At 38.4% G+C, this 25,188-nt stretch overlaps 1 protein-coding gene across 6 annotated transcripts in view; it reads right to left on the bottom strand.

Annotated features, from left to right (window-relative positions):
- Positions 1–25,188, bottom strand: part of NKAIN2 (sodium/potassium transporting ATPase interacting 2) — a 982,818-nt gene that overhangs the window by 912,296 nt on the left and 45,334 nt on the right. For 3 of the 6 annotated variants that reach the window (XR_010836027.1, XM_067010697.1, XM_067010696.1), the window contains exon 2: positions 24,008–24,055. The exons of the other annotated variants lie outside the window; for them this stretch is intronic. Coding sequence is in view for 2 of the 3 variants with exons in the window: in XM_067010697.1 (XP_066866798.1) it covers positions 24,008–24,055 (48 nt within the window). In the remaining variant the exon portion in view is untranslated. The remainder of the gene's footprint in view (positions 1–24,007; positions 24,056–25,188) is intronic. 6 annotated transcript variants of the gene reach the window in all.

Here is a 25,188-nt window from a genome sequence, read left to right as displayed (position 1 = left end):
ATGTAAGCTCCTGCTATGGTCTAAATGTTTGTGTCCCTCCAGAATTCGTATGTTGAAACCTAGTGCCCAATGTGATGGTATTAGAAAAGCAAGGGCCTTGGTGAGGTGATGAGGCCATGAGGATGTAACCCTCATGAATTATTAGTATCCTTATAAAAGAGACCCCAGAGAGCTCTCTTGCCCCTTCCACCATGTGAAGACACAGCAGAAAGATTGCCACTAGGAAGCAGGCCCTTACCAGGTATCGGATCTGTTGGTGCCTTGATTTTGGACTTCCTGGCATCCAAAACTGTGAAAAATAAATTTCTGTTGTTTATAAGCCACCCAGTCTATGGTATTTTGTTATAGCAGCAGCCCAAACAGACTAAGACAGCTCCAGAAGAATAGGGATGTGGTTTTGTTTACTACAATATCTCCAGCTCCTACAACAGTACTTGGTCTGTGGAAGACAATCAATAAATAACTGTGAATGAATGAATTTAAGAATTCAGAGATGAAAAGATGGTATATCTGATTTTGAGAAAGAGGGGACAGGATCAATTAAATTTCACTCTGTAAGTTATCCACCTTGTCCTGCCAATTTATTTACAATATAAAGCTCACAACGATGGAACCAAGTATAGTCTCACTACTTCTTATAATATTTAAGACAGGCTGTAGCAATCTGAGAGATCCTGAGGGACAGGTCCCAAAACTTTATTTTATGCCTTCCTCATGCTTTCAACAACAGGAAAAAAAGAAAAACAAAACAAGCAAGCAACCAACAAAAACAAAGAAAACACAGACAAAGGCTAGAGGAGGTAATATCTGTCTTTCAAAAATTATTATTGTTCTTTGATATTTTGATCTTTATAGCTGAAAGGAAGAAATGTGTACAAATATATGAACTGGCCCTTCTTCATTTAAATATACCTTTCATGATAACCCTATGATTTGATTAATGACATATCTTTATTGCTATGGCAGAAATAATTGAGCTTTGGTGAATTAGTGCCATTTTCCGTAGCTGAGATGGACAAGATCAAGGTAGACAGGAGGAGATGGAGCCTGCATTTATGAGATGGGCAGAGTGTTTACCTTCAGTGCACTGCACTGCTGCCTTAGCACAGAGCACAGCCATAGGGGCTGGTGTTCTTCTAGGCCCAAGGGGAGCTTCAGGCAAGGAAGGTGCCAAGGAATGTACGAACTCTGCTCTAAGCGATGCCCACAGGCCAAGAGGGCCTGAACACAAACCAGCTTCTCTGTCGGTTCACGCTATAGTTACAACCATCGTCTCAGGAAAGAGATCATTTGATCACATCTTAACTAACAATACTGGAAACTCCAAGATGGGGTCAGAAGACTTGTTCATCCCTCAACACCTTAATTCTCCAATTTGCTGGTCCAAATGGAAAATTCATAGATGTTGTCTATAAAAATAAAGTGGTCCAAAATGAAAATTCCTTTGGAAGTAAAAGTAAGAAGCGAGGGGGGTAAGTAAGTAAGTTTAAATTCCAGCCTATGAAATTGTTACAGTTACCTGTTAACCTAACGATGACAAACACTGACACTGTAGACAGTCTTTGAACTATTATAATACAGTAGGAAAATTAAAATTCACATTATTCAATTTTAATATATAGCATCACCCTAGAAGCTCTTTCAACATAACTCTTTTCCCCTCCATCTCCACAGAGCTCTGACCTTATACCTTATATATCTTTGTCCCTGTGGATTCCTTCAGAGGCCACCTGACATAATAAAATGACCATTTTAAAAGCCGGGGTTTTTTATTATTAGATTTGTATACCTACAGAAACTCAACGAACTAATAGCAGGAAAAGGGAGGGCTCTGAGTTGTGGCTATTCAATTAAACAATTATTCATTGGCCACTTGCTATGTGTACTGTCCTGGTTGCTCCTAGGGACTCAATGGTAAATAAGACTAAATCTTTATCCAACGGAAACTTTACAGTATAGTAAGAGGAAAATGCTAGATCCATGACTGACTACAATACATGCTAGAAAAATGCCATAAGGGGACAGAACCAACGTCCATGAGGTTCAAAGAAGATGACATTACATGTTTTGGGGGATCCAATATGGAAGGAGATCACGAGAAATGAATTGTAAGAATGGCTACTGTAGGCAGAGAGAACTGCTGGAGAAAAGGTAAGGAAGAAGGAAGAAGAAGTATGCATAAAAAGAAGTTCAGTTTCTTAGATCACAGGGAATACACAGTGGAGCAGCAGGGAGGTCTGGGAGGTCCTATCATAGAAGGCTAAGATGCTACATTTGAACTCAATAGGCAAAAGACAGTATTAGAAAGAATCTAAACAAGGTAAAGGTATTACTGTTTATCTATTATGAATGGTACTCTAACAGCAATGCAGATGGACTGAGATGGGAGAGTGACGAGATGGGACAGGTAATTAGGATGCAACCATAGTCCAGGTAAGCAGTGATAGGGTCTGGAATAAAGTGATGATAATCAAAATGGTCAAGAGGAACAGAATTAATACAGAATAGAAAACTGGATTTGCATAGGATCGGCTATAGAGACACTGGAGAAGGGCTTATTGATGAGTTACCCAGCTTCAGTGACATCAGGGAATACTGTGCACCCTCCTAAGCACTTTATAGGTGTCATTCACTCATCATGACAACAGTAAACCATCCTTCCATTTTACATACGAGAAAACTGAGGCTAAGAGAAGATACATAACTTGCAGTGCATTAAGTGACAAAGCCAGAATCTGGATCGAAAACCGCTGGACTATATTATAACTTTCAAGGAGGATGCAGGTAGTTATACTACTAACAATAGAACCATGTATTTCATTTCAAAGTTGTTCCCAGATATTCTGATTTACAATTGACATCAAATTATCAAATGCATGATATCAAATTTATTAGCCTTATTTATTTAATTTTCTTCACTTCTTCAATACACAGTTAATTGGCCATGTTATAGTACAAATAAGATTTTGATGCAGATCAGGTATGAAAATAAATTAAAGGGAAATTAAAACAGAAAGGAAATTCAACCAGAAAAGTGTGATATACCAATACCTAGAGTCCAGATAGGAGAACAGTCTGGAGGGGAAAAAAAACTTACAAGTTACATTTCATACTCTACATGTTTTCTATGTGTTTTCTACATAAATGAAAAAAATAAAATGTATTATCTGTTAGATTATTTGACATATTTTCTAGATTTTCCCCCTAAGATGACAGAATTAGAAACAGAAATACTTATTTTAATGTTACCTAGTGTAGAATCTCAATAAAATCAGCATGACTTTCAGGTTATTGTTTCTATCAGGAAATGACAAAATCTGCCTTTACTTTATCACTTCCAAATGTCTTCCAATAATGTATCACCAGGGTTATAAACTAAGAGACGTATAAACTAATGAGACATCTCACATTATGGCACATTATTAATTTTAACCTGAAATACACAAATACATTTTACATGATTGCCCTCTGTACACTGATTTCATTTTGGACACACACACAATAGGATTTCAGACTCTGAACAGATATTTAGAAAACTGTGCTTATCATGTCTAAGAAATGCCACTAAAATAAAATGAACTTGCTCTTATTCATTTCTGGCTTCAGTTTACATTCACTTTTGCTTCTTCCGGTTGTTACTTATTAAAAGTAGCGAGAAGATTTAGCAGCTTTGGTGGTAGCTGTGAACTGAGCGCTTATATGGAAATCATCATCGGCCCCATATACTTTAATAGGCACAGGAGATGGCATGATCTGGAAGGAACACAGGTTGAGAGCTGGTCAGTGTGACTCAAGCTGGCCTCTTCTTAGCCACCACTCTCACCAGCAGACATCTGTGAAGAACAGCCACTAGGCAGTGCTGGGTGAGGAGTAGAGACTTAAGGAAGGCACCTGGCAATGTGCCTGGAACACTGCTAGCATTCCAAAAATGCTAGCTATTATTTCTATTAGTTTCCTCAAGGAGCAAACACCAAGTTGGATTAAATTAGAGGCAAAGGAACATTATATAAGAAGAGAAGCACGAAAGAGAGGAGAGTGTGTGCGAGAGAGAGACAGGAGAGAAAGATCATTTTTCATACATGGAAAGCTCCAGGAAGTTTACCAGAGATTTTTATGTACACTAATCTTTAAAAATGTTGGAACACATTGGTGCAGTTGGTTCTCAATCAAATCAGCCTCAGTCCTGTTTACTTTTCCTAGAGATTATATATATTTTTGGATACCTGCTGGCATATTTTTCAGTTTAGAGAAACATCTGCAGAGGGAGATGGATGCATCATTTTACCCACAGGGATCTTTCGCCAGCCTGTGCTTGTGGGCATGGAGATGCTGATGCTAGGTGTGATCCTTCGGACTAGACACCATGTCCTCCTTGGGCATTCAGTGCAGCACTAAGGATAAATCAGACACTCCTTGTTCTCTAACTAAATAAAAAGTGTCATTTTGGCAAGTAAACCTGATTTGCAAAAGAAAACAGGTAAACATCTAGCTGATCACTGTTCTCCTGGCAATGATGAATGGGAGAGTGTTACAGATGAAATAGGGGTGGACAGCAAAACAAAGGGGTAACCACTTGCTAAACTGTTCCTTCTCAACACACTCTTAGAAATGCTGTTGGACAAAATTTGGGGAAATGTGTCAAGTCCTGAATTGGACTTCTCTTTAAAATGAGGTCCTGGGCTTCCCTGGTGGCGCAGTGGTTGAGAGTCCGCCTGCCGGTGCAGGGGACGTGGGTTCGTGCCCCGGTCCGGGAAGATCCCACGTGCCGCGGAGCGGCTGGGCCCGTGAGCCGTGGCCGCTGGGCCTGCGCGTCCGGAGCCTGTGCTCCGCAACGGGAGAGGCCACAGCAGTGAGAGGCCCGCGTACCGGAAAAGAAAAAAAAAATAAAAAATAAAAAAATAAAATGAGGTCCTGCAACTTACAAGGCCATAGTGTGTCTTTAAACCCAGAGGGCCTACTGGAGCATTTCTATCATGACAAACTCCACTGATCCATCCGACTCATCACACACCTTTTTTTTTTTTTTTTTTTTTTTTTTTTTTTTTTGTGGTACGCGGGCCTCTCACTGTTGTGGCCTCTCCCGTTGCGGAGCACAGGCTGCGGACGCGCAGGCTCAGCGGCCACGGCTCACGAGCCCAGCCGCTCCGCGGCATGTGGGATCCTCCCGGACCTGGGCACGAACCCGTGTCCCCTGCATCGGCAGGCGGACTCCCAACCACTGCGCCACCAGGGAAGCCCCACACACCTTTTTAAACTGTGATCTGGTTCCCACGTAGGTCTATCTATATGGAAAGAATGTACTGATCATGTGGAATTTATATTTCTGTTCACGGTGACAGTTAACTCTTATAATGATTCAAAAGCATAGCTTCTATTTGTGATTTAATATCTTATATCACTCAACAATAATGACTCTTACTAAGTCATGTTATTATGTCCTATGTGGTATTTCTTTGTTTAAAACAGTAAACTAGCATTCTAGTGACTAAAAAAATAATAATAACAAAAACTTTACAAATATACATATATAACCATACAACATATATATGTTTTTATATACATGATTAAAAAGAGATATTGATAAAATCTTATCTTTTGGGTAAAAAATGTCTTTCAAAACAATGAGTTCACCTATCTGAATGCGTGGAGTCCTCAGAGCCAGTTCCATTACCAGGGTTGCTTCCCCAGCCCTGTTCTCAATTAAAGCCTCCAGCATAACACCACTGTTTTCCAGAATTTCCTGATACTGACCTCAGCTGCCTCCACAATCCTGCCTCTTCGATAGTGTGTAAAACTCATTTTCTGCTCATTACTCGTTATTTTCCGATACTGGCCCAATATGGTCTTATTTTGATCCACAAAGTCGGACTTGAAGTCCATTAGCTTAGATTCTCAAGTTCTTCTCCCAAGTAGAGAGCTACCTGCATAGCTTTAAAGGCAGTACTTCATGCTTTACTGAGATCTAGCCTGCATTCCTCTGTAACTCCATGTAATCCTCTCCTTTAAATGTACCCATGTATTGGGGCAAATTATGTTTCCTCTTAAATACCCTTGGTCTCCGTTTTCATATCTATAAAATAGGGTTAGAAAATTTAAAAGATAATGCTAGAAAGGACAGTTTAGTACATAATACTCGGACACACATTTAAATTCCTTTCTTCCCATGAGTGGATACCTATCATCTATCAGTTTCCTATCTCCCTAATACACTCTCAAAAGGACAGAAGAAACAACGCATTCACGCTATCTTTCAAGTCATCAGATAAACCTGATTATGCCTTTGTTTAGCAGGTTAGTCTTGTCAGGCCAATAATCTGTGTCATCCTCACTCATCAAATACAATCGTACTGACATATGGGGCAGCTGACTAGATTCTGAAGAGGTTAAATGAAATTATGACAGCAGAAGCTTTGATCTTCTGGCCTGCAGTGTGTCTGATAAATACAACTGATAGCTCTGTGCTTCAATATGTGTGGTCTTTTTTTCCGAAGACAGGTCATTATTAAGCATGTTGAAACTTCAGAAGCTCTATGCTAGATAACTGTGTGTTTGGTCGTGTGTTAAATACATTTCTGAACATAAAAAAAGTCATCTTTTTTTTCAGAGAATAATTCTATTGCATACTTTAAAGAGCACACAATTCTAAAATTATTTCAAGTATCTAGACTGCAAAAAAAATACAAAAAAAAAATCCTCAATTTTTAAAGCAAGCACAAATATAATACCAAAAACTGACACTAGTAAATATAATATATAATCATTTCTCTGATTTATAGAGTCAGAGAATAGAGAGGCAGAATTTTTTTTTAAATCAGCAAATAGAATGCAGCAATGTACCAAAAGATACTTCCAGACACTTCTAAAGAAATTAGAACCCTTGCTCGCTGTTGGTGGGGATGTAAAATGGTGCAGCTGCTATGGAAAACAATATGAAGATTCCTCAAGAAATTAAAAATAGAACTACCATATGATCTAGAAGTTCCATTTCTGGGTATTTGTCCAAAAGAAGTGAAAAAAGTATCTTCTCATGTAAAAATTTATTATAAGATCTTATGAGATACATCCATGTCAATGTGACAATATGCTCTGATTTAATATAAATTTTTCTTTGGTTTTAGGCTTTCGGCAAACTTAAAAAAAGAATTTTTTGAAATTTCTATGGCTGATTGAGTAAATGTAACTACATTTACACATTAACGCTATTATGAATTATCTGAAGAAGTGTAGGGGTTTTTTTTTCTTTTAATTTCATAATTACAACTTTACAAGCTTATAGCTCCTCAGGAACCATTATAGACTACAAGTAAATAACGTATACATTGAAGAGCCCTTGGCTGCACTGTCCAACAATGATCACATATGGAAAAAAATAAATCTCTACATCACAGACTTGTTTTATATTAATAATGAGGTAGGTCCTCCTGACGTAGGGATTGTTATTTTGTGGACACTGATGAGCTCCGGGTGTTCCATAAATCCCTGATATTGTATACGAATATGTGACAGGCATTTTTCTGGACAGAGGTTCCACAGCTTTCCTAGATTGTTAAAGCGGTCCATCGTGTTTCCCCAACAAAAAGTCAATAAATAACATACTAAGAGTATCAAACTTCAAAGAGGAGAAATAAAAACATTAGAAAGAGGATAAAGAATCCAATCTAGATCTAATTATTGTGGTCAGAAAGGGAAAATTAGGAACCTCAATCTCTCCCTCTTTTCTTTCTTTTTCTTTTGCTATAGGTGCCAGAAATCACAGTTATTTATATTGCCAATGTGACAAAACTTACTCAATTAGAGAAGGAGGGCACTGAAAGATAGTAGCTATTCTCAAACTTAAGTGCACTCATCACCTGGGGGCTTCCACGGTAGAAGTGTCCAGCCCCAACCGAAGGACCATGGCCAGCGGAGCCAGGAATCTGAAGGCTTAACAAGCACAGGGGTGATACAGACGGAGGGAGTCAAGAGAACACCAGATGAGAAACACCACATTCCTTCCAATCCATTAACAATTTCTCCTTATATGGTTTGTGCTATGTTGTAATCTGTAAACCAGGCACCCTGAGGCAAGATTCTGCTTATTAGCATTTTCTCCAAAAAGCAACCTAAGTTCTCAGAGATGCTATAATTTAGAGAACATTTATGAAGAGAGAAATACTTAATACATGAATACTACTTTCAATAATTTTCATGATATCAAACAATAATCACAAAGGCCATCATCTTACTAACTACCATTCATTAAAACAGGGATACACAACAACCTGATAACCTGATAACAAATTTAGACTATACGTGCCGCGAAACTGAAGGTGAAGACAAAAATAAAATTTATTTTATAATCCAGACTGTACCTCAGTTTTAACATCCCTGTAATGTTGAGGTTATAGGATCAACAAAGCTTTCAGAAAAATCATGCGACTTCTAGTTAATTCTCAAACAGGTATTAGTCTTACATACCTGAAAAAAAGGGAGGGGTTTTATTTCAAGGTTTGAAATAAACAGGCCATATAAATTTGACAGCTTATTATGATAAGTGGAAAAAGAAGAAATCTAAAGAAATCAAGAATATAGGCAACATTTTAACCATTATTTCCAATTTGTTGCCTTTAAATAATAGGTCACTTGAAAGTATAAAATCCTGAAACTTATTGTGGAAGGGCAAAAATGCACTTAATTGTAAAACTTCAAAACAATATAACCCTGATAATTGTTAAAAATGCATTTACACCCTGCAGAGTACAACTAATAAGGCCAACCTAAAATTCCTCAAAATATAGCCATCATTTTAATCGATTCACCAGAAGTCTAAGCAATGCAATTAATTCTCTGGCACTTATGCAAGTTTTCTAAGGTGAATCCATGTGAACTCAGACATCATCAGGCAATATTTATGCACCTGGTACACAAATAGCCTTGTCACTCAGGAACTGCCTCCTTAATGCAAAAACACCAGCATATCTATCTCATTTCCATCATCCTCAGACAAGGCACATGCAGCACAGTAAGGGTGGCTGACAGGGAATGGTAGTAACTCTGGCTGGTCTATAAGTCTGACAAGGACACGTGGCAAATATGGTGCTCTGAGAAGTGTGGAGACCGCCAAACACAAAGAAAGGATGCTAGAAAATATCATTTTTCACCCATCACTTCCAGATCAATTTGCAACAGTCAAAGCCCTCTCCAATGACATTCATATAAAAACATGAATTTAAATGTTTGCTATTTGAATCGGTTTCCAGAATCTGTGGGAAATATGATGTCACCTTGGCAGTATTTTTTATGTGCCACCCAGTTTCTAAATGTCAGACTTAAAACATCCAAGAATATTTTTCCCTGACTTTGCCTCAGCCATATGTATTGCGATAGAAAGGCAATAATATTTGTTCACAATATTTTAATTCATCAAAATTAGAGATGAGATTCTATTAGGAAAATTCATAAATGCAGTAAGTTGAAAACCTATGGCAATGAGTAATATGGATTTCAGACAACGCAAATTTTGCTTAAGATATTAAATGTGCTTATGTAAAGGGATATGTTTATACTATTTCTTTACATAATATTTTACTTTATCACTTCCCAAACTCAGCTCTATCTGACTGATTTGGATTTTAGACTGCAGTCACATTCTGGACAAAAGAGAGGTATGAATGCTGCTCCAAAGACAGTAAAGAGAATGTTTCTGTTTCAGTGACAGGTCCAGGCCAGGATGAAGACAGGAATAGTCACTGGGGTCCTGTAAGGAAATGCCCAGAAGACCAACCTACTTTAGATCTGTCTCAGTGTTCAGAATCTTTCTATGAAAGGCCTGAAGATCTCATTAACTTAATGACGTTCTGATTCCATCCAAGAAAAGCTCAGGAAATCACACACCCTGTCCAGACTATGGACCCCCCCACCCCCCGCTGGTGCTTGGCCCTTCCGTTGTTCACCATTAAGACCACAGGCCTTGCACAAATTACTTGCCCACTCTTGCATCTCACTTTTCTGATCTGTAAAATGTGTATACTGATGACTCCTTTGCAAGGCTGCTTTGAAGATAAAATGTGATAATATATGTAAAGCATCTGGCACACTGCCTGGCATGTAAAAAGTACTTAAATGTAGCAATTACTGTTAACTAATAATTATCTTTGTTAATATTTTGATATCCATAATAAGTCTGATCCATGGAAAATCTCCATTTCCAGCAAACAGTCAACACTGCTGTGGTGACATTTTTCCTCTGTAGAGAAGATAAAGCCAGACAACTTGGCATGCAGCATGTGTTCTAAAATTGTATAAGATACCAAAGGCAATGGAAAAGCAGATGAGAACATTTTAAAAATTAAAATGCCTTTTGATTGCTCTGCGTTATGTCCTGTGTTGCAGAGAGGCACTGTCAAAATCAGTAGCTTTATAAATGATGGATCTTGTACAGCATAAAAAAGCACGGCGAAGTATATTTCAAATTTTGTTTTGAAAGCATTGATTCCCATACATCTTTGAAATTAAATTTCCCTCATGGTTCACCTTTAAACCCTTACCCTGCTCTAAGAGAAAAATAAGAAAAGGAAAATTCTCCTTTACAATGCCATCCAAAGGTAAACTGCAGATAAACATTAGGAATCACATAAATGCATTATTATACAAGTCTGATTTTCTCTGCTGAATATTCTTTTTGTCATTACTCCAAGTACTTGAGGGTCACTCACATTTATTTTTTTCTTACGTTTTCATAAATACAATGAAAAGGCTAGTGTTTCTAACATAGTGCTTTGTTTCTGTTTATCTGATAATGCAATAACCAATATTTCATTATAGCATAATTTATGTCTGTGGAATGAACGAATGGAATGTCAGGTCTAATTCTCTGCCTTCCTTTTTATTAATATTACATTTCCTATAGGTTTTCCCTTTTTTTGTGACCACTGCACTTGAGAAATATTGAGCAATTCTTACTCAGATTTTTTTTTTTTCTACTGTGTCGTTTGCATGCAGGCTGAAGATAGCATTGAGTTTTTCTACTGTAGATTTGTGAATTATGTATAAAGAGGGCATGGCGTTTTAGTAAACTTTGGCATATACCCACATGGTGAGTAAGCCTAAGGTGAAATTAGATTTTTCTTCACGGGGGTAATGATTACATTCTCACTGTCACAGTAGAAATCTGTTTTTTTCCCCCTCAATGTAAAACTAATCAGTTGTAGGAAACTGATCAAAAAATGTGCCATCCACATTAAAATATGTAATTTTATTTATTATACTGTGTGGTGCGTAGTATACAAAAATGTGGGCTATGAATGGTGCTTATTTTGGGTAGATCAATGATGATATTCAATATGATGATGATGATACTGATCTATAGAATGTCTGGTGTTATCATTCTACGTCTCTAAAAGTTGTGGCAACATTTTTTTTGTATTTAATTAATGCTGTTAACAGCACACATTTGACTTGTTCCTTTCTTGCCTCTAAAAATTTATTTGGAGCGCCACATCTACTCTACATACCCAAAATTCCTTAAAGGGGTTTCCATGACAATGTGTATGGATAGTAAAGTCCTGGAAGAGACTAGAAATGCTTGTCTTTGTCATGGACTCTTGGAAAGAGGAGCTCTACTAAAATACAATGGGTGTGGTACACGTAAGGAGGAGTTAGAGCAACTAAGCAGTGAAAAGGCTATTTCTCACAATGACAATGCCCTTTGATTACTCATGGTCTCAATTCAAAATCCTGGTCTCTGTTGATGACATTAACTTGTAGGACCACCACTGGCCCTTAGCTCAGAAAAAAAAAAAGGCAACTTGCAAGTGTTGGTATCAGCAGTTGTCTTCTGATCCTTCCCAGTTACGTAGGGGAATGTGATTTAGTCCTTTTTACCTTCAGACATCTCAAGCCAGCTCCTTAAATAACAGCTAATCTGGATTCCTGCCATCCTTGCTGTTTGACTGAGCTCAGGAGGTTGTTCTGTAATGAGTACCATGAGAGAGTTCTGATCACATCCGATAGCATTCCCAGTGCATATATTCGGCAACTTGATATACAGGCACAGCAGTAATATAAAGAAGCACTTGAAGAAAGAGAAAAAGGAAAAAATAAACCCCGACTCATTCATTCAATCACTGAATAAATCTTGTTAAAGGCACTCTTTTGAATATTTTGGATAAGGTGTTGCAGGGGTTAGTGATAGAAAAGAAATGACATAACATATTTACTTTCAAGTAACTTCTAATCCAAGAAATAATTTAACACAGAAGTTAAAAGAATATGGCTTCCCTGTCCATATCCCCTTGGATCCCTTTACCAGCTTTCTGCACACGAGCTCCAATGCACTCTCATCCCCGACATCAGCACCTGTAGCTTCTTGTTAGAAGGCTGCCCCCAGGGCTGTCAGAACTGCTTTGACTACACCCATGCAGAGTGCTAACCACCAGAGAGTTGGTGCCACCTTCCTAGCCTCGGCCCTTAGCCAATGAGTAAAGGGATGGAAACATAAACACTCCACTCTCCTTGCCTCCTAGTTGGGACAACTCCGTGGTGTGCCTCCCACTGTCTCAAGAGCTCTCCTGCAAAACTGAGTCATGTTATCTCCATCCCATGGGATTTTCCTAGAAGTCTCATCCTTGTTTGTCTTCCTTCCATTGCATGTCTACTTCCCCACTCTGCAACTGGTTTTTCTCCAGAAATACTTCCTAATACATCATTTTCACATGAAACCCATTTCAGGGACAGCCTATGGAGGCAGGCAGCTATTAACAGGACTATTTCTATTATTATTAAGGGTGATTGAAAATGATACAGAGACGAATGATAGTTTTCCTAAAAGTTAAGCAAAATGATAGGACTCATTGAACAAGTACAGCAAAGTAAAGGGAAATCAAGTTGTCAAACTCTCAAAAGCCCTTGAGTGTCAGGAAAATGAGCTTGTAACTTATCTGATAGAAGATGAGAAATTATTGGAAGGTTTTAAGTAAGAAAGGCCACGTCATATGACTTTAAAAGTTTAACTTGAATAATTCAGTAGAAATATCACTAAGTCCTAGAGCTTTTCTGTTCCTTATGAATGTAATATAAGTGGGACCTCTTCAAAATTAGCAGAGATGCTGTGCTTTACACTCCTTTCTCTCCAAACATGGATGCTGGTATAAAGTATATTGAAGAGCATGGCTGACTCTCCAGAATTATATCTATTCTGAAATGGGGGTACACTCTGAAAGTAAACACACATCCCTGGTCTCCGTCAAATTATCCCCAGTCCTTAAATAGGATACATTCACACTTTAAAGTCATACAGAACTTAGCATTAGTCTTTAGATTCCTTGTCTCTTCTTCCTTAGTATCCCATTATTGTGCATGGCTATCTGACAATCGAAGCTATATGCTCCAGTACAGGAGCATCTGTCTAAAGTTTCTAAAGCATCTTTCATGTTTTAGCCACAGATAATAGTAAGATAGTTCCAGGCATTGATGAGTATAGTTTCATAACCACAGTGTCATACACTTTGAGGCAGTATTTCCACCTTAGTCTAACAATACCCACGGTTATAATGGTTTTTTAATGAATACTTGCTATTTATTTCTTTGCTACAGATGGAGTTCATTGCTCTAAGCACTAGAATGTTGCTTCCTGACCATTTATAAAGATCCTCATGTTTGAAGGACTTGACACTGAAACCAGCAATTCTCACCCAGACTGTAGCCTGGAATCGTGTGGGAGCTTTAAAAAAAAAAAAAAAAAGACTCCTAGGCTCCATCCCATCCCAATCACCTTGGCAATGGTATTTTTTTTAAAGCTCTTCAGGTGGTTCTTAATGTGCCCAGTGTGGAGAAACACCAGTTTAGACTGAGAGGTCTGATTTTTAGATATATAAATTTTAATATTAAAATTGAGAATTTTGGGTGACAGTTGGTCCAACAGATAAATACAATAATACACATGTAAAATTCCTGTCTGTTTATAAATTATTCTCACAAATATCACCTCTGTGAGACAAAAATAAAATTATTTTAATCATTCTAAAGAAGAGGAAACAAATACTAAGAAACTTTATGTGATATACTCAAGGTCTTATAATAATAAGTAGTGGAACCAGGACACAACTTCTACTTCCAGGCACAGAGTTGCATCTACAAAGGGACATGCTACTTGGTTTGATGCATCAAAACATAACATCCTAGCAGGGAGGGAAGAATGAATAGGCAGAGAACAGAGTATTTTTAGAACAGTGAAATTATTCTGTATAATACTATAATGATGGATATATGTCATTATGTCCTAAGCCATAGAATACATAACAGCAGGAATGAACCCTAATGGAAACTATGGACTTTGGGTGATTATGATGTATCGAGGTATGTTCATCAATTGTAACAAATGTACCACAGTTGTGGGAGATGTTGATAATAGGAGAAGCTATGCATGAATGGGGCAGAATGTATATGGGAAATCTCTGTACCTTCCTCTCAATTTTGCTGTGAACCTAAAATTGCTCTAAAAATTAAGTCTTTTAAAAATATTAATAATAATAACACCCTTCAGATCCCTTTGTTGAATGCTGCAACTACTTGTGTATGTTAATTTTTTGTTTTGCTTGGCTGAAATATTTTAATATGAGCTAAGGAGAAGAAAATCATTACTATCGTAAGATTCAATCCCTTTCTACCATCTTTCAGCAAATTGGCATGAATATACTGAGAATTCTCCCAAGTCAGCTTATGATAAAATGCCTTCAAAGACTATAGAATATGCTTCCTCTTATACATGTTTATTAAGCAAATACTTTTACTATGGTAGATACACATGCATTGATAATGGCGACCCAGGCTGATTTAGAAAGAGATGCAAGCACATTTGGGAGTTACTAGCCTTTCAGTCATGGTCTAGAACTCTGAGGTAAAAAATTTGTGCCTAAGCAACAATTTCCTTCGGTTCTCAACCATCCTACACAGTGCTAGACTGAATGACCCATAAGGGCACATTCATCCTTGGATCCCCATCTCCAAGGATACAAGGCAAAGAGTGCTTGGCAAAGAGAGGGCACTCACTAGATATTTGCGAAAGAAAGAATAATCAAGAGATAGGTGTGTGTGTGTGTGTGTGTGTGTGTGTGTTAATGGGATGGGAATACCTCTAGGAAAGAGATTTCCAACAGTATTTTCCATTAGCAACCTCCCCAGGAAGCCTGGGTTTGAAGAATATTGTAATGACAAGGAGTCCATGTGCAAATACTGCTTGCTCCTTTTTTCTGAAGAATTTACTGCTCTCATAACCTGTATGAACCTAATTTTCCTTGATGCAATGTTGATATAAAAAACGTTTTGGGAGGGGCTTCCCTGGTGGCGCAGTGGTTGAGAATCCGCCTGCTGATGCAGGGGACACAGGTTCGTGCCCCGGTCCGGGAAGATCCCACATGCCGCGGAGTGGCTGGGCCCGTGAGCCATGGCCACTGAGGCTGCGCGTCCGGAGCCTGTGCTCCGCAACGGGAGAGGCCACAACAGTGAGAGGCCCGTGTACCACACAAAAACAAACAAACAAAAAAAAACGTTTTGGGAGATTTCCCTTTTGGGGGGACTGCCCCCTTTTGGGGACACAGTGGTTAAAAATCTGCCTGCCAAATCAGGAGACACGGGTTCGAGCCCTGGTCCGGGAAGATCCCACACGCCGCGGAGCAACTAAGCCCGTGCACAACTATGGAGCCTGCGCTCTAGAGCCCACGAGCCACAACTACTGAAGCCCGCGTGCCTAGAGCCCGTGCTCCACAACAAGAGAAGCCACCGCAATGAGAAGCCCGTGCACCACAACGAAGAGTAGCCCCCGTTTGCCGCAAGTAGAAAAAAGCCTGCACGCAGCAACACAGACCCAACGCGGCCAAAATTAAATTAATTAATTAATTTTTTAAAATGTTTTTTATTCCTATTAGCATCCAATCACTTATGTCATCACAACAGAGATAATATCACCTCTAAAAGGCAAAACACAGATCACAAAGGATTAGAAGTCTATGCAACATATGTCTACAAGTTAGACTAGACAATTTCAAGAAAAGCCCACGGGCTAGAGTATCTAAATATAAACAGCACATAGCTACATACATCTCCCCCTTACTTGGCCCTATGTTCTCATCAGAGGAGAAGTAAGTATTGGGCTCATTTTTTAACAATGATGCAAACACACTACCCTAGATGGGTTGGCAGGAGGAGGCTGATATCTTTAGCCTACGAGAAACTAAGTTAGCAAGGAAAATCATTCATTCTAGCCAGTTTCACAGACTTTTCCATCACATCTAGGTTTACATACACCTAGAAATGACACGGTTGAAAAAGCGTAATTCCAATTCAGCATAACATGTTGAGTTCTGCTCCAAGTGCAGCACATTAATAGAGCAAAACAAAAGATAGTTCGCTTCTAGTTACAAAAATAAGATGCATATAAAACACTCAAGTAAAAATGTAAGCTTCCAAAACCATAATTATAAAACTACAGTACCCAGAATTCAAAGAAGAGAGAGATTAGCATGAGTCAGGGAGACCTGGCAAGGCTTTCATGGAAGACAAATGAAGAGTATTTGAAGAGGCTGAAGAGAAAAGAAAAGAAAAAAAAAAAAGGTTTAAATATAAGCTGAATAATAGAAACCAAAATTTTACGTAACTTTGTCAAACTGATCTTTTTATTTAGAACCTTTTATCATCACTGATATGGCCTCTTCTCTATAACTAACTGAAGTATGAAGTATATAATAAAAATCAAGAAAATGAGAAATACAAAATATGCAATTCACTTGAGATAAATAATACAGTCTTTGACATAAGTATAAAAAGAAAATAGAGCACATAAAGCAAAAAAACTGTTAAATCTACTTCTCATGTCACTTTTATATTACTCTTTTTGATGACTGCATGTCTACTTATGAAATGTTTGAAAGTTATTACATTTTATTTCTGTCAAAAGACTTTTAAGCTATTTGAATCACATGCCTTTTTTTAAAACTATCATAGATGAGTAAATTCTTTATATTATTGAATTGTTTCATGTCATAGAAGTATGACACACATTTGATAGTATTTGTATTCACACCCAATTCAGAAATGTAGCAAGCTATCAGCAAAGAAAAATAAAGTACATGTATTGATTATACTCCAAGAATACAAACCTATAATCAGAGTATTCCACTTCAACATCTATTTGTCTCAAAAGCCTAAAATGACCCCTCAAAAAATCAAAAGGTATCTATTGAATTGGGATTTAAAGATGTCTTCCAATTAACATCTTAACACAGATGTCTCCTTGGGTAAATGTTTAATTCTTTTTCATTTGATATTCCCTCTGCAACACTCAAACTAAATAACCTAGTTCAGTTTCACTTGTTGAGATTTAGCCACAGGCCTGCCTACAATAGCAAACATCTCCTCAAATGCTTCTAAATTGGAAATAATTCTTGAAGAAGAGTATTACTCTAACACTGTATAAATATGGAAGCCATATGATGATATAAAAGGGACTCAAAATGGTACCTTAGAAATTATCCAATCTGTTAGATTTGCACAGCAAGGTTGGGAACAGATCACCTCTTAGCCTCCTTCCAGTGTTAAAATTCTACACTGCTAGTGTGATATGAATAAATATGTAAGCTTGGCCATCAACTCCAGATTGGTTACTTTCTCCAGAGAATGCCATTCATGATCAAGCACATATATGTCCACGTGGTATGATTAAGCCCTGCCCCCTCTCTCCTACACATCCCCTTTGTGCTAATCTAAGCCTGCAGAGCCTGAACGTTACTTCACCTGTTCAGAAAACACACACACACACATACACACACACACACACACATATGTTAGCTACATGGTGAAGGGGAGGCGTGTAATAGAGATTTGGTAGAGACCAGCATCTAAAGGGGATTTTGGCAGGAGAGGCAGACAATGGAGAGAAACAAACCTATAAAAATGGGGATGCAAAATCCAAATTCCAATACCTAGAAGATATTAGTGGAAATCAGGTAGAACTAGCTCCTCCCTCATAACCTGTGCTCTAGCCAGACATTTAGTTCTTCAATATGCCCTGTATATCCAGTTCCTTCTCCCCAAATCCCTCTCCTCCCAGCTCTTTAGCTAACACTTCTTCAAGATTTAAAATAACTATCAGTTTGTCCAAGAAGCTTTGTCCAGGTTCCCAAGGCAAGTGTGGCTATCCTACTATTTTGTTATATCATCCTGTAACCCCCTTCTCATTTTAACATTTAGCATACTGTATTGAAATTGCCTCCGTATTTAGGTCTATTCCATAACAGATAGCAACCAGAAAAACAAAATACCTAGTTGGCTCACAGTTAAGATATTAGTGTTACATCAGAGGAGATATACTGAGGATAAAAACCTGAATTTCTGGGCTTCCCTGGTGGCGCAGTGGTTGAGAGTCCGCCTGCCGATGCAGGAGACACGGGTTCGTGCCCTGGTCCGGGAAGATCCCACATGCCGCGGAGCAAATAAGCCCGTGAGCCATGGCCGCTAGGCCTGCGCGTCCGGAGCCTGTGCCCCGCAACGGGAGAGGCCACAACAGTGAGAGGCCCGCATACCGCAAAAAAAAAAAAAAAAAAAAAAACCTGAATTTCTTATTCACAGTTGTGGTTCTTATCCCAAGCACAGTGACTGGACAACAAAATAACAATAAAGTATTTGATACCGGAATAAAGAAGTAAAACAAACAAACAAAAAAAAAAACCACTTGTGTCCCAAGAAACCAGCAAACCAAGGCATGGATTGTGGCACTGAGTACACAAGACCAGGACCTAGTTAGTAGGTCTGGGATACAGGACTAGACCAGACAAGAGGAAGGAGGCTCATTGCTAGAGCCCCAGTAGAAATTTGGAGGAAAAACTCCAGACACACAGACTTCAGAACTCACTAAACTAATGGCATATGGGCCCTCAGATGTCCCTAGTTTCTGAACAAGGATGATACCCCAGCATGGAGCACACCTAATACTCTAAGTGGAGGTTAAATTTAGAGGACAACTGTGAAGAGAATTAAATCAGTCATCATTGCCAAAGACATCCAGATTCAGAAGTGGTTAAGTTCCCAGGAAGTTCAAAATAATATATTAACCTAATTGTTTATACACTGTTATACACTGTTACGGAATGAAAGTTTGTGTCTCCCCAAAATTCATATATTGAATCCCTAACTTTCAGTATGGTTGTATTTGGAGATAGTGAACCTGTGCTCCACAGGGTTAAAAAACCCTAAAACTGTGCCCCAGAGGGTTAACAGAAACTGGTGACTAATAGAAATTCTTGAGCTTGTCACACAGAACAACTTGTTAAAAACCCCTCCACTTGTAACTTGCCTTCACTGACTAAGTTCACCTTATTTTTTTGACTCCTTAACAACCCCTATAGATAATGTCTCTGACAAAAGAGTCACTATAGTAATGGGAGGCGTAAGTTGTTTTTCCAGGAATTTGGAGTTGATCCCTGTCCAGTTCAAGCCAGCTAAGACTGTTTGGGATCACCGACCCTAAAACAGGGCCTGTGTCTGATAAGTGACCTTTTAGATATCAGAGGGCCAAAAACCTCACCCTTGCAGATCATGCAAAAGAACCTCCGTTTTTGAACATGCATCCCGTGAAGAAGCATTTAACTCAGATATGCCTGCACAGAACACCAATTACTTCACCTTTTCCCTACTTCCATTCACCTTTCCCCACACCTAAGACCACCCTGCTTCTTTATCCCATAAATATCTCAAGCCCCTCACAATCAGGGAAGCAGATCTGATATTAGTTCTTCCCTCTCCTCACTTGCCCACCTCATGAATAAACCCTTTCTCTGCTGTAAACCTCAGTGTCTCAGCATTTGGCTTGCTGTGTGTCAGGCAAACAAATCTGGTTCAGTAACAATAGGGCCTCTGAGGAGGTGATAAAAGTTAAATGAGATCATAGGGGTGGGGCCCTAGTCTGAAAGGGCTAGTGCCCTTATAGGAAGAGGAAGATACACCAGAGCTCTCTCTCCACCACTGAGGACACAGTGTGATGAGGTATTTGCAAATCAGGAAGAGGACACTCAACCAGGAACCAGATCAGTTGGCACATTGATCCTGGACTTTCCAGCCTCTAGAATGGTGAGAAATAAATTCTGTTGTTTAAGCCACACCTTCTGGGTTTTGTTATGGCAGCCCACACAGACTAATACATATACCTAAATTAATTTTTGTGTATAACATCTCAAAATAAGTCGAATAAAGTTTGTCTTGTCAGCATTATTTTACCACTTTGGAGGTAGGGAAACAGAGCAAAACTGGATAGCTACAGATGCAGATCTTAGTAGACAAATACTCCAAAAATCACAGCGGGCTAATTGACACTCCCACCTCATCTACTATGGAATTTGCCCACTGTCTGCTAGGAATATCCAACAGTTGCTCAGCCAACAAAACTGAGCTCTCAATGATGCTTTCTGAACCCATTCTGCATCTGTCATTCTGTAAAAGTCATGCTATAGCTGCTTCCAAAAATGCATGACTGAGAAGGTTACACAATAACTGACCTAAGAAAACTCAAGCCAAGTTCTTAACGGTGATAGAGGATCCCTTGGGTATTCCTACTGTTAGCTCTGCTGTTTTTCCTTTTGCTGATGAAAATGATCGAAAAGTTCTAAAAGGCCTCAGCAGCCTGGGTGTTGAGGGTTATTTAGGACTGTCTCAGCGGTTGCTGAAGTGAAGTGGGTCCTCTGGCTCTTGGCTGCATTACTGTCTTCAGGAGACGTGAGCCTTCCCAAAATGTCACATCCGGGAATCCTCCTCAGGCTGCGTACAGCCTTACTGTTGATGATGGATGGATGCCATAAAAGAAAGTTATTGAGGTGTGAATTACCATCATAACTGAATTCTTCCCTGCCGTGATAAGGGCAGAGGCCTGCTTGGTTTCCAAAGGAGCTATAATATATAGCACTGTAAAACAGGTCACTCCCTTCAGCCTTATTTGCCCATATTTAATTATTATGCCTTAAAAAAGCATTCACTATACTCTGACATCTCACTTTCACAACATTCACTATACAGTAGAGTTTGGTATTTAGCCAGTTTATTTTGGACTCCATCCAAGACAGTTTAATTAAGAATATCTAAAGTATCTTGTTATGAGATGATCTTACCTGCAAATTGGTCCCACTGAGAGTGCTGTGTTTTAAGTTCCCAAATATATGGTAGGAAGGAAGGAAGGAAGGAGGAAGGAAGGAAGGAAGGAAGGAAAGAAAGGAGGGAGGGAGGGAGGGGGGAGGGAGGGAGGAAGGAAAGAAATTTAAGTTTTTTCTTCTTCTTCTATTTGTATACATATACTGCTCTGTTCACTGCTATCAGACTTGGCAATTTTCTTAGTGCAAGCGCGAAAGAGCAATTCTGCTAAGGTCCAAAGGCAGCCAAGTTTGGGGATGTGTACTGGACTTGCCACTGCACTTAAAACACACAAAAGGAAGAAGTTCTATGGGTCTGCAACCTCAGCCAATTGTAAAATGGAAAGAACAGTAATAATTCTAACGGTCTAAAAGAAATAATTCATTTCCCTTTTGCATAAAGCTATAAAATCCTATCTAGAATAAACTTTGGATATTTTTCTAACAGCCCTACTGGAAACACTGAAGAGTGGTACATAAATTATTCAAATACCAAATAAGATTAATGAAGGCGTTCCTTTCTACTACATGCAAATCCCAGAATGGTGAAATGAAGTCTTATTGCACAAATTTTCCCCTTTTGTTCCCCAAAACTAGAATACATTTTGGATATTCAATAAAAGCCTATATAATGCATTTGTTTTTCCGAGTAGTATAAAAGGCTAAAACTGTGTATTTCAAAACAGGAAAAGTACCTTAAATACACTTTAGATGTTTGACATCCAGGACTCCTTTGTCTTTATTTTGAGAATGATAATAATTATATAAGCAATTAGTTGGCACGATAATAATGTAACCAGGCTTTATATATTATAAAACTGTAACCAAACATCAAACAATTAGAAGTTTTCCCTCAATCTAACATCCCTTTTGGTATAAGTATGTGAGTTTTTTGCTTACATTTTTGCAAGCTTAAAAATCCATCTCTAAGTGAAAGAGAAAACTGCATGTTTCATTTTTTCCCTATGTGTGTATAATTTTTTGGCACAAGAGATGTAATTTATATGTAAATTTTATGAATACAACTTTCATAGTTTAAAAAAGTAAATATTTTTAGAACATCATATAATCATATAAAGAATACAGCATTTGCCTAAGTGCTCTTTGGATAATAGTAGCAATTAAACATATACAAACATACGTGCCTAGATGTGCACATACACACGAAACATTTGACAATTACAGTCCTGCCATATTTAATGAATTCTATGGGTTATAAAGAAACTACTGAAGAAAAACGTTTTAGAGGTCATTACTATTTTATCCAAAATTTTGTCAAATATCAATTTAATTGAAAACAAGGAAAACAAAAACAAAAAAATGTAACAGACCAATTTATCTTTAGTCATGTCCAACTATAGGGGAAGTTTTGGAATGGTCGATTTCTCTTTAAGGGGTTTATGTTTAGCATTTTTTTCTTGAGGCCTGAGTCATTTTTCCAAGTCAATTTGCTTATAACTTTAAGAGGCTCCTGATTTTGAAAAGTGGCATTTCAAGCATAGTAACATCTTTCATAATCATTTCTATATTCTCTCTGTTAATAAGCCCTCAATAAATACCTTGTGAATAAAAAAGGGGGCTAGAAATACTTTAAACTAGTCAGTTATTAAAACTAGAATTATTAGCTAACAGCAGTGCTGAGAAAAAAGAAAGCAAGGTTTAGGGTTGGGGGGGAGCAGTTAACAGCCAAAAAGAAAATAAATCTGGAAAGTTAGGAAAAAAAGACTGGCCTATTAAAGGGAACTATGAACTCTAAGAACTGTAAAAAAAAGAAACAAAACAAACAGATGTATGCTCATTTTGCATTGTTTAGGTGTAACCCAACAGAAAAAATAGGGTTGATGTGTACACTCTCTCTAGACACATTTAAGCATCTGAATGAAGATTGTCTGCTATCAACATTTGCATAAATGAAGAAGTTCTCTAAATCAAGTCAAATTAAAAATAGAACTTTGGGGCTTCCCTGGTGGAGCAGTGGTTGAGAGTCCGCCTGCCGATGCAGGGGACACGGGTTCGTGCCCCGGTCCGGGAAGATCCCACATGCCGCGGAGCGGCTGTGCCCGTGAGCCATGGCCGCTGAGCCTGCGCGTCCGGAGCCTCTGCTCTGCAACCGGAGAGGCCACAGCAGTGAGAGGCCCGCGTACCGCAAAACAAAACAAAAAAAAGTAGAACTTTTATACATAAGGGGTTTATAAAGCATTTTAAGCAACTCCATTATATTTTTTCTTAAATTACTAGAAAATTTTAGATTATAAATTTTAAAAATGGGAAAAATTACTTTGAAATGGCCTCTTTATTTTTGTTCCTTTTTTTGAATATTCAGGTTCTGAAGTATCATTATGACCTTTTCAAGACACTTTTGCCTCCTGCAAGTTTAAGATGTGAGGGCGCGCTCTGCTCTGCCAGCCTACTGAGCTGACCAAATAGGACACGCAGAGTCCCGTCCCCCTAAGCAGGACAGGGTGGCTGCTGCCCTCAGTTTCCGTGCTCCTCTGCTCCCTGGACGTGAAGCTCAGCAAGACTGGCTACACAGCAGACGGAGCTGAAAGCCAAGTATGACGGGCAATTCTGCAGGTCAAGTTGTGAGACAGAGGCTTCCTGCACATCCAAGAAAGCTCACTGCTAGCAGCGTCCCTAAACAAGCAAAGGAAGAAAGAAGTCTAACCTTGGGAGGTAAACTGCCTTTTCCTGATGCACAAAGTGAAACCTCACACCCTTTGTAAGACACTTGATTTCAAAAGTGCATTTGAAAGGCAATTACCCCTTAAAAAAAATTCCCAGATCCCCAACCCCCTTGAGCAGAACTGTAACAAAAAACACTGCTTTAACGACAGGATCCCTCCATGTGCCGGTTCGCTTACCGTGTCTCTGTTGACAGACTGTTTTGCCTGAGGCACATTAGTTTTACTCTGTTTGGGAAATGAAATAAATATATTAGTTATTTCTTATCAAATAGCATTTTATAGTGTATGCTTTTTTTCGAAAATAAAATAAAAAACCTTCCTAAGAGCAGAAATTTGACATAACTCAAAAAATGACTTCCTTCATTCGGACAGCAGCAGGATGTATAAGATTATAACTTTTACATCAAAGATGGCTTCCTGCTTTCTTGTTCAACAATGGAAGGAAAAGGATACTGTTCAATTATATAAATCATACCTCAGAATTTATGAGGTAATAAAAGCTAAAAAATACAGATTAATAAAGAAGAGATTTTATGAAGTAGCATTCAAAATCATTTCAGTTAATTTCTCATATATAGTAGAAACAAAAAGGCTGACTTCAGGAATTTAGCTTCTCCTTATTCATTTATTAAAACATCAAATTACTTTAATCCAGGTCTCTTTTTCTCAAAGATAAAAGAGAAAATTAAAAATCACTGTTGCATTCATGAAAGAAATTTTTGGCGTCTGATTTCTAATGCTGCTGCATTACATACTTTGCCGGTCTTTTCTGGGTAAACTTTTCCTCCTATTTTCTGCCATTGCTTCAAAACCTTGCTTTTTCTCAAGATCCTCCTAACCAGGTAGAGCTGCATATGTAACTTTTTAAAATAAGCTTGTCCTCTTTCTCAAATCAAAGCCAAGTTCCTACAAAACTTCTCACAATTAGTGCTGCTGTTTCCATGCATAAGGACTTCTTGGAAAGAATGTAATGGAAGAGTTTTCACATCACTTTCCACAGAACAGAATGTTCCACAGTGGAATGGTAATGAAAACTATCTCGGATTTCCTCTGAGTAAGAAAAAGTAAAACACTAAAATGAATAAAGCAGGGAAAACATTCAGAAAGAAAAATGCCATAGTGTAGTAAGGACTTTAGTGTTAACTCTTGAGGGATATGGAGACCAATGAAGCATTCGGAAGGGAGGAAAGACACGAATTCTTGTTATAATACAATCAATCAGACTGCAGTGTTGAAAATGTCACATGCGTAGAAATCGAGCACACATCCAAGAGAAGGAGGATTGGCTTGGACCAGAGTGGTGGCAGAAGAAATGAGACATAGTTGGAATCTGGATATATCTTGAAAGTAGAGCCAAC

Source organism: Kogia breviceps, chromosome 13 (assembly GCF_026419965.1).
Source record: "Kogia breviceps isolate mKogBre1 chromosome 13, mKogBre1 haplotype 1, whole genome shotgun sequence".
NCBI classification, from domain to species: domain Eukaryota; kingdom Metazoa; phylum Chordata; class Mammalia; order Artiodactyla; family Physeteridae; genus Kogia; species Kogia breviceps.
Note: the sequence above shows the minus strand (reverse complement) of the source record. Positions and strands in the feature narration are given on the sequence as shown.